The sequence below is a fragment of the Notamacropus eugenii genome, chromosome 2, assembly GCF_028372415.1.
Source record: "Notamacropus eugenii isolate mMacEug1 chromosome 2, mMacEug1.pri_v2, whole genome shotgun sequence".
Lineage (NCBI taxonomy): Eukaryota > Metazoa > Chordata > Mammalia > Diprotodontia > Macropodidae > Notamacropus > Notamacropus eugenii.
In genome coordinates, this window is record NC_092873.1 from 38,411,184 (window position 1) to 38,424,022 (window position 12,839).

General features: G+C 49.1%; 1 protein-coding gene across 7 annotated transcripts in view; it reads left to right on the plus strand.

The window, feature by feature from the left end:
• The window catches only part of ABR (ABR activator of RhoGEF and GTPase), a 289,390-nt gene that overhangs the window by 195,416 nt on the left and 81,135 nt on the right, over positions 1–12,839 (plus strand). For 6 of the 7 annotated variants that reach the window (XR_011973884.1, XM_072639879.1, XM_072639880.1 and 3 more), the window contains 4 exons: positions 662–722; positions 8,631–8,683; positions 9,211–9,351; positions 11,496–11,617. Coding sequence is in view for 6 of the 7 variants with exons in the window: in XM_072639879.1 (XP_072495980.1) it covers positions 662–722; positions 8,631–8,683; positions 9,211–9,351; positions 11,496–11,617 (377 nt within the window). In the remaining variant the exon portion in view is untranslated. Of the gene's footprint in view, positions 1–661; positions 723–772; positions 1,259–8,630; positions 8,684–9,210; positions 9,352–11,495; positions 11,618–12,839 lie in introns of those variants that run through there. The other variant, XM_072639885.1, reaches the window with a different exon arrangement.

Genomic DNA, 12,839 nt, shown 5'->3' on the forward strand with positions numbered 1-12,839 from the left:
CTCTATGCCTCAGTTTCCTTATCTGTAAAATAAGAGGATTGAACTAGATGGTCTCTGAGGTCTCTTCCAGACCCAAATATTTCCAGCTTGTTTCGGGACCTACCAGAGCTTCTGCCTTTGGGGATCTAGGCTCCCACCTTCATGCCTTGATCTGGACTTAAGATCAGAACTCTAGAACTGGAGGGAATCTCAGAAGACATCTGGTCCATTATTCAGATGAGGAAATTGAGGTACTGAGGGGAAAGTGGGCTGGCAGGGACCTTAGAAGCCACTGAGTCCAAACCCCCTCCCTAATTCATCTTACAGAGGAGGAATCTTATTTAGAACTCAGAGGGGCTTCCAAAGCCATCTGATAAAACCCCATCATTCTATAGATGAGGAAACTGAGGCCCAGGGAGAAGTGACTTTGCCCAAGGTCACGTAGACAGTGGAATTTGAACCAGGACTCCTTCCTCTGTACCAGGCTGCATCAACTAAGTAGAGGCTTTAAAAAGAAAAAAAAAAAGAAATGATTACAAATTTTTTCACTATAGCCATTAAGAAAACTGTGCCGGCTTGACGGCAGTGGGAGTGTGTGGAGGTTCCTGACTCCGTGGGGAAGGTGGGCAGCAGGAAATGGGAGGGGGGCATTTGTCAACGTGTCTTCTCTTTGCACTGACAGGAACTCAAAGTCAAAGCCCCCAAGGACTCCAAGGACAGCCACACGTCCATCACCATGGAAGGTATTTGGAGGAGAAGGGGGAGTGGTTCAGCTCTCTTTGTCTGACTCTCTGGGCCCTGAGCACGTGGGCTGCTGAGTGTGCGTATCTGATGTGTGTGTTTTGTGTGTTTGTGTTAGGTGTGTACACACACTCACCCACACATGCACTCACACTTGTGAGAATCCAGCCCTTGGGTTCCCCAGGCCACCGGCCAACTGCTATCGTGCTCTTCCTCATCAAAATGTCAGTGATGTCCCTCCCTCCTCCCCCTCCCCAGTCTTACACTTCATTTTCATCTCCCCTCCCCCTCCTCCACTGGCTCTGAGAAGCCTCCCTAGCGCTCACTCACTTGTTCGGCAGCGGCGGCGGCAGCATCAGGTTCTGGATGCTGCGTGGCCGTGGCTGCTGCTGTGCCCGGCGGGTGGGTGAGGTGACTGGGTGGCTCGCCTGCTGATGGAAGCCGGGGAGCAGGGAGAGATGGCTGTTGGGGTGCCCTGCAGAAAAGGCTGCCATGGAAATTCTCTTGATCATCAGACTCTGCTGTAACTGCACCTACGGTAACTCATGGCTTGCCTCTCTTGGAATACTTGTTGGTCCACTAGCTGGTCAGGGGGGCCCTGATGGGGCAGCCTAGATGTGGTGGTCATAGAGGGTTGGGGGCAGGGAGTCCTCTCCCCCTTGTCACCTGCTTCCAACCCCTAGTCAGGGAGCCAGGAAGCAAGAGCTGCCAATAGATCTCGGGTGGCTGAGATGCTGTGCTCCTCCTCTCCCAAGGGGCTGGAGGAAAGGTGATGACTGTGAATGGGAGATTTGGGATAACTTCCAGAAGGAGCTGCTGAGGACAGAAAGTAAAGAGTGTGATTCTGGCCCCGAACCTGGTGCCCAGTGGTCTCAGAGAGAGGCAAGTGTGATGGTCAGTGCCAGAGTCATGGGGGCCCAGGAGGGGCGTGGGCCACAGTCATCTGCAAGGGGTAGTTGGGAGTTTCTTTGTTTCCCAGGAGAAGAGAGGAAGGCTGAGCTGCTCGTGTATTGTGTGCATGGGGAACTCACATGGTGCCTCGGGCTTGCTTCTCTCTACTTGGAATGACAGCATTGGGGGAGTGTGGATGCAATTGGGAGGGCAGGAGAAAATGGAATGGCCTCCAAGAGGCTCCTGCCTGGCTCCTTGGGACCCCTACCCCCTGGCAGAGCTGAGAAGCTGGGGAGCTTTTGGGTCAGGGAGCAGGAGAAGGTATTGGGAGCATGCAGGGCACAATGGAAGGACCCTCACCTGGAGCTCAGGAGGTAGAGAGAACAGCTGCTAGAAGGTGGCTGAGGAGTTTGGCTGGGTGGTGGGGGGCGTGTGCTTGGCATGCTCGCCTCTGGCAGCTGCTGTGCCCTCCTCTGTGAAGCAGGAAGTGCCTGGGGCATGGGCAGAGCTGTCCACTGCCAGGCAAGAGCTCGCTTCTTTGTATTGCCCCCTGCCATCTGTGTGGGTTGGGGGCAGCTGAGAAGGCCAAGGACTCACGGGTCACAGGATCCTCAAACACGAGTTGGAAGCGACTTCAGAGGCCATCAAAGCCAGTGCCCTCATTTCACAAATCAGGAAACTGAGTCACAGAGCCATCAGCTGATTTGCCCAGGGTCACAGGTATGGGATTTGAACCCAGATTTTCTTGATCCCAGTGCCATCTCCTCTAAATCATTACTCTCCATTTTGCTCCCTCCCTCATGCCCTCCATTTCTCCAGCGCCCTTTTTCAGATAGCTTGTACTCTAGTTCTATTCATTGTCTTGGGGCTTGAGGCAAGAGGGAGGGAGGGAAGGAGAGAGAGAGACAGAGAGAGAGAGAGAAAGAATGAAAATATTTGCTGAAGTAAATGGTGGAATTTCTGTCTTTTCAGGGACTCTAGGGTGCTTATCTCCAAGATCCCACAGGTATTTCCTCTCATGGTGGCAGGTCCCCGGCTCAGGCCATCCTGAGCAGAGGTTGGGACCCTGCCCTGAGAGAGCCAGATCCACCTTGCTGCCCTCCAGCTGACTAAGACAAGGATGTGAGAACTTAACAGTAGTACAGGGAAAGAGCAGTCACTCATTATATCCAAACCCATAAGAACCAAGTCCCAACCCTGCCTTCTGTGGAAAGAGCACTGAGTTTGGAATCCAAAGACCCAGGTTCAGATCCAAGCTCTGCCACTTTACTGAATGACCTGGGGCAAATAGCTTCCTTCTGGACTTCAGTGACTGGAATGAGGGAGCTGGACTAGGGAGCCTCTGAGGTTGTTTCCAGATCTAAGTCTAGGGTCCTCTAGGACCTGAGGACTCAGTCCCTTCTTCCCCAGTTGTAACAGGGTTAGGCCAAGAAGCTTCCTTGGCTTATGGTTTCAAAGTACTTTGGAAAGTCCAGAGCCTCAAAGGGAGTGTTCTGTTTGGCACAGAGGTTGGGCACTCTTGGTCCTATCCCAGACCTGGCACCAACCTGTCTCCCAACAATGGCTGAGCCTGGGGATAGAACCCCAACTTTTTATTCCTCTAATTCTGTTTCTTCCCACTGAAAAGGGGCAAAGATTGAGGTTTCAGCCTTTCTCCTGGGGCAATTGCATTCCCTTTCATTTCATAATTGGAGACTGGGGACTGAACTGAATTGAATGGGGACTGAATTGGGGGCTGAGGTGTTTCTCTCTCCCAGTTCTGGGGTCCCTCCCTCCCTGATCCCCCCAGTCTAAACTTCCCTCCTCTCTCTGACCTCCCAGAGGACTTTGTATTGTGACTTGTCCATTGTTTTCCTTATCCATTGGAATCTTAGTCCCCTACTTAAAATCAAGCAGCAAGTCTTTTATTAAGTGTCTGCTGTGTGCCACCACTGCGTCTGGCACTGAGGATGCAAAGACAAATATGAAAGCATTTGTACCCTCTGGGAGCTCATCTTCATCCAAGGAGACCAAGTGAACCATGTACATGCCAGTTGAATAGAAGGTCATTGTTGGGGGGCAGGGTGTTGTGGAGAGGAGGTCAAGAAAAGCCGTATGCGGGTGGTAGCATTTGAACAGTGGAGCTTGAAAGGATATTAGAGATTTGAGGAGGTAGAGTAGAAAAAGAAATGTTCTAGGCCTGAAGAGCAGATTGTCCAAAGAGAAGATGGTGGATAAATCATTGTATGTGAGGACAGTTGGGAGGAGTCCTGTCTCACGAGGGCTTCAAAGACAGGTGGAATCTAGAAGATGATGCCTTTTAAATGCCAAGTAAGAGTTTGTGTTTGACCCTTGAGGTAAGAGGGAGCCACTGGAATTTATTGAGCCAGGGAGTGACACCGCCAGGACTTGGCCTTTTGGGGACATCCCTTTGACAGCTGTGTGGAGAATGGATTGGAGAAGGTATAGATTGGAGGCAAGGAGGCTAGAATCAGGAGACTACTTCAGTAGTCCAAGTGAGAAGCAAGGAGGGCCTGAACTTGACTGCTAGGTCAGGGACCTCATTGACCCCCTCATTTTACAGAGTAGGAAACTGGGGCCTGGGCAAGTTAGGTGATTTATCAGAGGTCACAGAGGCAGAATTTGAATCTGCTCCCTCCTGCTCTAGAGCCAAGACTCTTCCTACTATTACCATTTGGGGAGATGTCATTGTCCATCCTTGGCACTAGCAACCCCAACCCCCAGCATAGTGCCTGGCACACAGCTAGCACTTGATCATTGCTTGATGACTGATTAATACAGAATCAACAAGACTTGTCAACTGATTGGGTACAAAATATATGGTAGAATAAGGATGATTCTTAGGTTGTGAATCTGGATGACTAGAAAAATGGTGGTGCCCTTGACAGAAACAGAAACTCAGAGGAAGGATGGGTTTTGGGAGAAAGATAATAAAGGCATGGACTTCGTTGTGTCCAATTCTGTATTTCCCCAAGTGCCTGTCACAGTGTTGTGTATTCAGTAGGGGTTTAATAAATGTCTAATGAAATGATACCCCAAAGGAAGTAGGGTTAGTTGGATGGATGGATATCAATGGTATTTCCAGGACTGGTGAATTTTACCGAGTTGCTTTTCTGCGAGAGATTCATAGACTACTTGCAAGTGGCGTATGCAATAGGAGAGCCATGTTCCCACCCTCCCCTCCCTTGATGATTTGCTGAAAGAGACCAGACAGAGATGAATGACCATTCTATCTTTTGGACTTTTTAATCTCCCTTTGTAGACAGGTGAATGGCCTTCAGACTATTTGATTGGCCTACTCTTATCAATTCTGGGAAGGCTTTCTGAAAGGAGGGGGAGGAGTAGATTGGAGGGTGGAAGGAAGTGGAAAATGGTAGCATGGTGCACAAGTTATTCCAGGTAAAGGGGAGAGGTAATAGATTCACAAATGGGAAAAGTGGAATGAGCCATGTGTAGAAAGAAGGTTAGTTTCCCTAGAACAGGTATAAAGGTTGGAATTACTGAGAAGGGGATGGAAGGATTTTCCTCCAAGGAAAGGCCTTGAAATCTAAGAATAGGGACCAGTGTTTGCTCTGGAGAGTGGACAGGTGACCACTGGAAGTATACCCCACAGCTTACCTCTTTGTCTGCTTGTGCCCAGGGAACCAGACAACGGGTCCTCCCATCACTGCCTTGTGCTCCTTAACATGCCCACAGCACAGCTGCTGTGGTTTGGGTCTGACTCCCCACCCCTGCCCAGCTGTGAAACGAAGACTTTAGAATTTGGTTCACTGATCTTTAAAACCCAGCAGTCTCTAGAGATGAGCAGTAGTGGTATTAATAACCCCGCTGAAACCAGACCCTTGACTTGTGCAGATGTCTCTCTGGCAATCGAAAGAGCCCGCAGGATTAATCAGAAACTTCTTCCCCAAACCCCCCACCTCCCACCCCGGGACCCCAAGGTGCAGTGTCAGCTTTCCTTCCCTGGGCCTGGGATAGAAAGGAGCTCCCTCTGTCTGCACTGTCACCCATTATCCTTCCTACTTCTCTTTTTCTCTCTGTCCTGGTATCTGCCAGAGGTAAAATGGGGCGGTAGAAGGCTGCTGTTTCTGCCATTTGTGACCTGAGGCAAGTCACTTATTCTCTCTGGGCCTCAGTTTCCCTCATCTGTAAAATGAGCAGGCTGAACTAAGTGGCTCCTTTTCAAAAAATCTTAAAACGTCTTCCCAATAAACATTTATTTGTTCACTTTTCTACTTCCCTATTGGGATGGAGGTGGGGAAACAAAGGAAAACCCTTGTAGCAGATAGGTGTAGACAAACAAAACAAATTCCCATTTAGTCACGTCAGGTCATCTAGGCCTCTCCTGTATCTTGAACCCATTACCTCTCTGGGCCAGTCATCACAATCTGATCAGAGTTCTTAAGTCTTTCAAGGTCTTTTGTTTGTCTTTACGTTGCTGTAAATTTATTAACTTATACAATCATGTAAATTGTTCTACCCCCTCCCTCTGCCCAGATCATACTGAGTTTCTCTGAATCCCTTTCTTTCATCACTTCTTACAACACCACAGTCCTCCATCACATTCATAGACCATAATGGATTCAGTCATTCCCTATTTGGTGGGCACCCCCTGTGTGTCTGTTTCTTTGTCACATTGACGACTTCCAAAGTCGTTTCTAGCTCCATATCTGCCATATTACATCTCTAGGGTAGGATGAGTCTCCACCCAGAGTCCTGCTGAAAGGCCATGCCCATTACCATGCCTCTCTAGAGAGAAATCTCTGCCCTATCTTGCCCTGCTACAGCCCCCATGCCCCAGCCCAGGCATTGTCAGGAAAGAATCTCTGGTAGATGTCAAATGGGATGGACTAAAAATACAGATGTTGAGGAATGTAGAGGAGTGAATTGGAGGCTGCCACTGGGTCCCCAGACATTTACTCCACCCTACTTGAGAACTCCACCTGTGTTTATGAAGAACAAACTGTCCCCCCACGGGGGTCTCCTCAGCAGTGTGCCGGGTGTTTGTATCTGCGGCTAGGGGAAGCTATTTTCTGTTTAGCAAATGGCTAGGGCTATTTGTTTTGGGATGGGGATGTTGGCAAAGGGCCAGGCTGAAGGCTGAGATCACCTGGCCCCACCCCAGGGAGTCCATCCAGATGTCTGGTTCCCATCTCCAAGAATATTCTTCCTCATACTGTGCTCTGAGAGACCCTACATCTGGAGTTAACGTTGGTTGGACCCTCTCAGGGAGGGAGAAAAGGGTATGGCTGGTTTTTGAGGGAAGTGATTTTTTGAATTGGTAGTTGAAAAACACTGGCAGACTCGGCTGCCAGCTGCTGCCTCCACCTGTCTCCGCTGAAACCCAGCGATCCTCGTCTGCTGGCCAAACCTAGAATGCAGCTCTGAGCAGTGAGAACAGGGGAGTGCTTTGTTTGGCTGCACCAGCCTGAGTCTGAAGGCCAGGTGAATTCTTACAGTCAGATTGTCCTCCAGCATCCTTCCTTCCTTCCTTCCCCCAGGGCTATTCTTTGTCTAAGTACAGAAGGGTTTCTCTGGAAAGAATATTTCCATGCTGTACCTGTGTGCCTTCCACTACATATCCCTTCCTTTCAAGGGAGTCTCAGTGCCAGAGGCTCTTCTGCATAAGGAAATGGGACTGAGGGTATAGACATTCCTGACCATGTTGGGCTACTATGTTGCCCTGGGTAGCACAGAAGAAGGGAAGAGTGATTGAACATGACAGAACCGGGAGCAGCCATCCTGTCTGGGCAAAGCAGCAGTACCTCCTGCCAGCCCACATCATGTCCTCCCAAGAGTGTGAAGGGCTGGCATTGTCTGGACAATATGAGGCCAAGTCTAACTGACATGGATGTGAATCCAAGGGAAGGCGTAAAGGTCAGTCTTTCCAATAAGGTGAGCTTCTGTGAGCTTGAGTTAAATGTAAAGTTCTACACATGGGTTCAAAAAAATCAGCTCTAAAAGGCAAGATAAGGGATGCCTAGCTTGATTAGAGTTCATGTGGGAGCAGAGACCTGAGGCTTTTAGTGACTTGTGAGCTCCATGTGAGTCGGAAGTGGGATACAACGACCAGAAAAGCTAGCGTGATTCTCAGTGCATTTATAGCGGCATGATGTCGGGAATGAGGAAGGTGATGGCCTCCCTGTGCTCTGCCTCAGTCAGACCCTGGTGCTCTGTCCTAGGTGACATGTTTTAGGAAGGACACTGATAACCTAGGCCATGTCCAGAGTACTGGAGAGCATACCTGATCTGCATCCCTTGAAGGAACTGAAAATGGTTATAGTCTGGGGGGTTGGGAGATGGGGTTGGGGGAGGGAGGGAGGGAGGGCTTGGCTGTTTTCTGGCCTTTGAAGGGATTAGCATAATTCTCTGTGGTCTTAGAGGGCAGAAATTCCAGCAGGTAGAAGGCCATTTTGTCTTGATATGAGAAAAAACTCTGTAATAGTGAGAGCTCCCCCAAAGCAGGCTGGGCTGCTTCAGAGAATGGTTGAACTCCCCATTACTTGAGACCTTTAGCCTCACTTAGAGGCAGGAAGACCACTTCTTAGGGTTATGGTACAGTGCTCGCTTAGGACAGTGCCTGGCACATAGGAGGCCTTTAATAAATGTTAATTGATGATTCGCTGATAGGCTCCTAATGTTTGTTGAGTTGAAAAGTTGAATGGTAGAATTGTGGATTGTCTAGGTGACCTCTGAGGTTTCTTCTTGGGTGGTCCTGAGCTGCTCTGGCTAAGCTAGGACAAGAAAGGGGCATTGGGGCATCTACTCCCTGGGGCTGAAGAGAAAAATGGGATGAGTGGAGTGGGTGGGGAGAATTCCTGCTTGTGTTAGACAAGGAATAACCACAAGGAAGAGTGGAGCTCCTTGGAGCTCCAGGTACAGATTGGGGCCTCCCACCACGAGTGAAGGGTGCAGTTGCTGGATGTTGGAATGGGCCCCTGGTCTACTTGCTTCAGATGTCTCACCAGGGTTCCTTGTGTTCTTCTCTCCTCCCTCTACCCCCCAAATTCCCCACCCAGCACTGCTTTACAAGCCCATCGACCGTGTCACGAGGAGCACCCTCGTCCTCCATGTGAGTATCAGGCTGGGGGTGGGAGGGAGTTGAGAAGGAAAGGTGGCCAGGTCCAAGGGCAGGGAGGCATTGGAGATACAAAGATTGTGTAGTGCCCAGAATGGCTAATCTGGGGAGCCACACAGACGGTCCCGTGGCCCCAACTGCGCCTGCTTAGCCCATGGTAACCATGCCAACCAACCTTGGGCCTAAATATAGCTTGGCTACCGAGCCCAATGTTTGGCCAAATGCTCCCATCGCTCGAGAGGATGGCAATTTAGTATCCCCTTTGTCCCCATGTCCTCAGATCTCTTCCTCTCTTTCCATTTCCTGTTCAAAACACAGGGAATAGAGCTGAGGGAGGGGGAATGGTCTTCTCTGAGCAGTCCTTTCAGAAGTAACTCTCATAGACCCTGGTCCTGTACAAAGATGTCACCCAGGGGAAGCCTGGTGAGCAAAGAAGGTTTTTCCTTGCCCCTCTGGGAGATAGATGTGGCAGATGTTACCTCCAGAAGTCACCAGTTCTCACCTCCATATCCTCCAAATAGGACCTCCTCAAGCACACCCCAGTGGACCATCCTGACTACCCGTTACTCCAGGATGCCCTGCGTATCTCCCAAAACTTCCTGTCCAGCATCAATGAGGATATTGACCCCCGCCGGACCGCAGTTACTACCCCCAAGGGAGAGGTGAGCCCAAGCCTCAGAGGGTCAACCTATTTCCAGTGCTATCTTGGCCAAATGACAAGCATTTGAAGAGATGTATTGTACATTCTCTCTCTGGTCCCACCTTCTTCTATGTGTGTTCTTACCCTTTACATTAATTAGTTGGCTTCACGCTGTTGTCCCAATGAGACATTTTCCCTGGGATGTATTCTTAACCAAGGCTAGAAACTTGCATCCTGGGGAATGCTGAGAAAATGGAGGATCTGGGTCAGCTTTTAGAACTCAATATTATGATCCTAGCTCTAGAGTTAGGAGGTACCTCATTGAATCCAGTTGCATCATTCTACAGATGAGGAAACTGAGGCACAGGGAAGTTATGATGAACCCAGGGTCATGCCACCAATAAACACCCCTCTACCTATAAAGACCAGCCCCACCCAGCTGGCTTACTGCTGCCCTCTTAACACTGTGACTGTGGTAGTGTGTGGGTGGCACCATTTCTACCTGAACTCTTGACCTCAAGGTCATTACTAGGTGAAGACCTGGCCCTTCAGTGATTCAGGCAGTGTCAGGTGGTTGATGTGTGTCTGAATGGACAGCCTCTTCAAGAGCAGAAATTCTTAACCTAGGGTCTGTGAACTTGTTCTTTTTAAATACTTTGATAATGGTATTTCAATAGAATTGGTTTTCTTTGTAATCCTCCATATTTTATGCATTTAAAAACATGATTCTGAGAAGGGGTCTAGGAAGCAAAAAGTGCTTCACCAGACTGTCTGCCAGAGGGGACCTTGCTCATCCATAAAATGTTAAGAACCTCTAATCACAGACGTAGGAAAGGACCTTAGAGATTACCTGTATATAACATGTGAAAGCTAGGTTATGACTCCTTATCAAATGCTTCCTTCTCTTTGGGGCTGAGTGAAGACAGCCTCAGGAGGATCCCAAGTCCTTAAGCAGTTGTGAAGGCTCACAGGCCAAGCAGGAATGCCACGTTCACTGTCCAGTAAAAGTGAAGGCTGGCTGGGATCCCAATTATTTATCTGATTTATGGAGCTCAAGCCCATGGACTGAGCTGAGAGATGGAGGGAAGCAGAGATAGGGGCCTTGCAGGGATTGATGAGATCCAGAAGTGTGTGTCCAGGTTTGTAGACCCCAAGGATGTTCCCATTAATCTCAGGGAGGTGCCCGAATTCTCTGAAAGTCACAACCCTATCTCTTTTAAGTCATTTTAATTCTTTATTTTCAGATCAATTTGATGCTTGAAAGTATCAGCTATATTTTAAATTGTAGATCTAGGCCATAGAAGTATTCTATATATAATTGGGGGTGGGTCATAGATTTTGAGCTGGAACGGACCTTCGTGATCTAGTCCTACCCTCTCCTTTGTCAGATGAGATCCAAAAGCCCAGGGATGTTAAGAGACTTGCCCAGGGTCACACTGGAAGAAAGTAGCAGAGCTTCTGAAGCTAGTGATATTTTCACTCTGTGTGTGTGCATGCATGTGTACATGTGTATGTGTATGTGTGTGTGTTTGTAGACACTGAAATATATTTTTAAGAGGAGGTGGAGAGGTGTTAAAAAACTGAACAATGATAGGATGTGGAACTTCAAGAAAAATAATTGATAGTCACTGGTGCTGAGGCATGTATCCTGTTCCTTTGAAGCAAAGGAAGGGAAATTTGGGAAGTGTAGTCTAGAACAGAATGTAGATAAATGAGTCCCTCAAATGACCCTGGAGTGGTCAGAAAAGGAGCTGAGGCTTGAGTGTGATCTGCCTTAGGTTAGTCCTGGCCACCTCAGGAATTAGGCTGTGCGCAGGCTCTAGCCATGAGTTAAAGGCAGATCCTGGGGGTCCAGTCTAAGCATTAGATGGAATCTAGTCCTAGAGTAAAGCTAGAATCAGATCAGCTTCTTGGGGCAGGGAAGATTCCCAGGGGATGTATTTGGTTCCATGCAGAGCACTCAGAGATTCCTGTGCGGGACTCAACCAGGAGGAAACCACCCCTTCCCTTTGACTAGGCTTGACCCCATTGTGTGCCTGAGTCCCTTTGCAGAGAGAGCTGCCCTGGCCTATAATAACTCTACCCCCTACCCCATTCACTCAGCTGACCCCCAGCCCCACCTGCAGCCCCCTCTGAGCAGGGCTGGGTTATACTGTCTCCCATCAGACCCGGCAGCTGGTGAAGGATGGTTTCCTCGTGGAGATGGCTGAGAGTTCGAGGAAGCTTCGACACGTCTTCCTCTTCACAGATGTCCTGCTCTGTGCCAAGCTGAAGAAGACATCCGTGGGGTGAGGCAGGCAGGATCTGGGGGGTAGAGGGTAAGGGAGCAGTGGGAGGAGGCTGGACCGATGGAGCACTCTGTGTGCGCGCGTGCGCACACACACACACACACACACACAGGCATGGCTCCCTCTCATTTGTGTTTGTGGAGTGCCCACTTTGTGCCTAGTCATGGGCACAAGGGAAGGACCCAATATGGTTGGAGCCCCAGAGGCCCCAAAAATCCAGCTGGAGAAACAATTCATGCCCAGTTGGGACGATCCATGAGTCTATCTATGATTAATCTAGATGAGTGTTCCATGAATTGGAAGGCAGGTCAGAGTAGAAAGAGAGCAATGTATTCTGGAGTCGAACTAGATACTCTCATATCTAGAGTGGAAAGGGACCTTGAAAGCCATAAAGGCAAACTCCTTCATTTTACAGAAGAGGAAACTGAGGCCCAGGGAGATGAAGTGACTTAGATCCTAGGTCTAGAGCTGGAAGAGTCCTTAAAAGCTCTCTGATCCAATCCTTGCATTTCTTAAGCTTATTTATTTTTAACATTCATTTAATTGAAAAAAGTCAAAGTGAGATACTTGTCTGTACTGTTTGCTGAGAGATACCTGAGAAGTAAACTCCCATCCAAGGTCACTGCTGGGCCCTGAGCAGGGAGAAGCTGGGCTTTCCATCCTTCTGTCCATTGAAGCCCCAGAGTTCAGAGACAGTTGATGGAGGAGGAAGGACTGAGTTGTGGAGGATCAGTTGAATGTGCATCATCATGACTCCCATTTACAGGACACTTTTAAGACTTGTGAAGTACTTTCCTCACCACAGCCAGGGAGGGGTTTATAAACAAGGATGCAGAATCACTTGCTGGGTCATTCAGTTAGCAAATGTTGGAGGCATTTAGATTCGAACCCAGGTCTCTTGATGCTTGAAGCTCAACCATGGATCCATGATGTCATGCTGATTCTAAGGCAGAGCACGCAGAGGGATCAGCAGGCAGTCCAGGCAGGGAGAATGGTGTGACTGGAGGCAAGGACCGCCCAGAAATGACCCCAGGCCAGAAGAGGCCTGACTCTCACAGCTGTCAGCTGGTATGGTTCTGTCTTTACTGGGTGGCAGCCCCTTTGGTCTTTGGCTAAATTCCCCCTACCTCTCAGTAAACCCCAAGACAGAGGTTCACTTTTTCTCAATGGTGTTACACTTATTTTGGGAACCATGGTGTAGTGACTTGGACACTGGACTTGA